The 3,447-nt window shown below is 43.5% G+C and overlaps 1 protein-coding gene across 1 annotated transcript; it reads right to left on the bottom strand.

The window, feature by feature from the left end:
* Positions 1-267: 267 nt before the first annotated feature.
* LOC104160676 (alpha-aspartyl dipeptidase-like) lies at positions 268-2,517 on the bottom strand (the record flags this gene model as incomplete). The annotated part of the gene is made up of 3 exons (XM_009698864.1): positions 268-441; positions 1,780-1,859; positions 2,443-2,517. Coding segments are annotated over 3 exons (329 nt in total), but the record flags the coding sequence as incomplete, so codon positions are not given.
* Between the last annotated feature and the right edge of the window lie 930 nt (positions 2,518-3,447).

Here is a 3,447-nt window from a genome sequence, read left to right as displayed (position 1 = left end):
TATGAAGCAACAGTATTTCAGACATTGTAAAGCTGCTGTTTGTGAAAAACAGTTTGTTCCACCTCAGTAATGCTGTTGCAGATACCTCTTCCCACTCAAAGAAAAGCTTTAGGAGGGAGTAAAGTGTTACTGTCTCACTGGCATTTCAGATTTCTCTCGGGAGCAGCTGTTAGACATTCTATAGCTTTGTAAGGCCTCACAAATGCATGCTATCATTAACATCTCTGCAGCCTGGTTACTGTGTTAGCTCTGGCATGCTTTACTTACACCCATGTGAGTGCTTTTAACATCTGGGTCCAGGTAGTGGGGGTTGATATTAAAAGGAACTAAACCTAGGGCCTGCAGGGAAGGTGGATAAACAATTGGCATGTCATTGGTAGTATTGATGCTGACAGTAGCAACGTTAGTTCCTGCGCTGGATCCCATGTAAGGAATCCCATCCTGAAAGACAAAAGCAATGATTAGTATGCAGTATCACAACTAGGAACTGCATCTTATAGCATCTTCTATCAATCTTAGAGACTCGGCAATCAGATCAGACTTTGTCCTTCTAGCTCATCTCACTGCTACCTTTACAGGTGAAAAAGCAGAAGAACAAGAATTCAGGTTTTGAGGTGGGCAATAGTTTGTATATGTCACGGTCATCAGAGAACTGGCTGTTTAATGTCCTGTACCCATAACTCTGTGACCCCATCACAAGAGAGAACTTGTAAGGTTGTCAGTGCATATACCGGACTTCGCTATTAAGAGAGGAGAGCCTTGTCTACATTGCAGTTACAGGAGATATCTGAACTAGCTTTTAACTAGCTTCTGAAGAGAGTTGACTATCTGGAGCTGAGTACATGTTACCACAGCATCAGCTTACGAGTACTGTGACCAGCCAGTTTAGTAGTAATACCTAAAGTAGTGCTATGTATGTTGTACTATGTCCTATGCTGTACATGGAAGGATTCCACACAAACACACAAGTATATGGATAATGCTGAACAATTTGTAAAAATAAGCTATCTTGAGAGAACTGGTGCTAATATAACCAAATAGTTATCTAGACTTCACTGGGACTCAAACATTTTCTGGCTTTTCTGCCCTCAAGAGGCATTGAATTTCTGTATATTAAGACAGCCTAGCTAACCTTTCTTCTTGGCAGCTGGCCTTTTCAAACATACTGTGCTTGCATAAATCTGCCTGAAGTCGTTTGCAGTTCCACATTGCTGGGGGAACACCGTACTTCTGTTCTTCTCCATGGATGGTGTATCTTTGCTGTGCCTAATGAGATTCACCAGCCAGAATGGGGCTGCTGACCGGAAGGGCTCAATGGCACTCATACCTCTCAATTCCAGGTCAAGGAGGTACACAAGGTAATTATGCCATTTTCAATGCCAAGAGGACGTTGTCTAAAAGGTATGTATGGATCCAACTCTATTGTTGGTTCACTAGCAGACAATCTGCAACATACAAAGTGGGCATGAGTTTCTGCACATAGATTAAATCCTGCACTGCTCTTCATTGATATTTTAAGTTGAGGGGTTTACTTCTAAGGTACACATCCAGGAAACTGCCCCAGAGAGAGAGACTGCTGACCTTACGTCTTTTCAGGCTTCAATGACTACTGACAGCCTTATTTTGTCACAGATTTCAGTTCACCAGGTTGCATGAAATGGCTCAATATTTGAAGTATATCAGAAACAAAGATGTCGAATCGACATGGATTTGTCTGAACAAAAGCTTATGCATTGAAATCCTGCCATTCAGACTTGGGCTGAGTTCTGTAGTTTTTACCTCAAGAACTCTTTTCCTGATCTCCTGTATCAGACTGTTGTCATAGAGAGCTTTCAGGAGACGGAATGTGTTCCCACCTCCTGCAGAAAGAGAGTCCAGCTTATTTAACATGCTTTCACCACCAGTTTTAATTGAAGCCTTTACAAACTTGGCAGGCTCAGTTTCTGTGCTCTGTTCAGGGTAGTATCCTGCTTTGAGCAGCAGTAAAACCAGAAGCTTCAGAACAACGGTCACTGGGGACGCAATGGGCTCAGGCCCCGAGTCCTTCTTGTAACACTGATGCTGGCTGTTTGACAGCGGACACTGTTCTAATACCCAGGAGCATGGTATTAGGACTACACTCAGTTTGAGCACAGTAGCCCTCCGTCTTCTTGAGGAAGTAATGACACAGCTGCGATGATCATGTTTTTAACACTGAAGTACTGTTCAAATGAATAATTTGAAACTTAGTGGAGATGAAGTTCCATTAATAAATCTCTCCTAGTTTCCTCCCCACCACTAAATTTAGTGTTTTACTGTTCCCAATTAAAGTACTGCTGTCTGTAGTTTCTAATAATTGCCAGGCCCAACTTTTTCATCGTTGTCCTTACAGTGCCAGCTCTGAGCAGGACTAATCCAGTGCCCTATACAGATCCTCATCAGGGAGCACGAAGTAAAACTTACCGACAAATATTGCTTCAGATTTCCTTACAGCTTCCACTGGATCACAAGATTCATGAATGCTGTCCAGCCCATAACCTTAAATGAAAAAGTATTTACCTTTGCCACTTCAGTTTGGTGGAAGAATGTGGTATGTCCAATCCCTCCCTGTGCCCCCGGCCCTCACCAACCCCAAGCCAAATGGCTCACCAGACAACCAGGGAAATTTCAGAGAACTCTACAACATAAAACAGTGTAAAAGTCCTACATTAGTGCAGGGCTTCTGCATCCAGCTGTACCAAAGGAAATGTTCGCTTTACGGATATACGTGCTCAGCGTCTAAGACCAGAGTATTTCACTCAGCAGGTACAGGCTGAGGCACGAAGTCCTGCTGAGCATTACCGGCTAACTAGAAAATAAGAGAAAGAAAGAGCTGTCAGTCTTCAGCTTGGCTGTGAGTCTGAACAGGATGTGCCACCATTGGTCTAGTATTACCAATGCAAATATCTGACAGATTTGCCTTGCTGGTGTTCACTGAGTGCAGGAAGTGCCAGGAGAGGCAGAAGAACATGGACATTGGATAGCAGCAATCTTTCTGCAAGACAAGGAGCAAAGTGTGCTGCCCAGGGAAGTGAGTACTGATTATTACTACAGTAACAGGTCCAAAGTTATCCTGAATGGTGACAGATATTAGGCGGAGGTGTTGCTGTAGGCTGCTCTGGAAAGATCTCTGCTCGAAGCAAAGCTCAGTTGCCGTCCACCGTGGGAATATCTGGCGGGCTGGGGTGCATTGTAGTAATGGTCTTCACTTAACACCAGTAGTTACACGGCTCGAGCAGAGGTTTAAGATGCACAGGAAGAAATGTTCCCCCATGTTATTAAGGAGGATAAAGAGATGCCATTTGGTATTTAGGAATAAAAACTTCCTAAAATAAAAGTGTTTGTAACAAGCATGTACTTCCAGGCAGAAGTTAGTAAACAACTCCGTGCTGCTCTTACTCCCGTTGCTGCCCGTAACTTAACAGGGTG

The sequence above is a fragment of the Cariama cristata genome, unplaced genomic scaffold, assembly GCF_000690535.1.
Source record: "Cariama cristata isolate BGI_N322 unplaced genomic scaffold, ASM69053v1 scaffold39624, whole genome shotgun sequence".
NCBI lineage: Eukaryota > Metazoa > Chordata > Aves > Cariamiformes > Cariamidae > Cariama > Cariama cristata.
The sequence above is the reverse complement of the archived record's forward strand: the minus strand, read 5'-3'. Positions and strand labels throughout refer to the sequence as shown.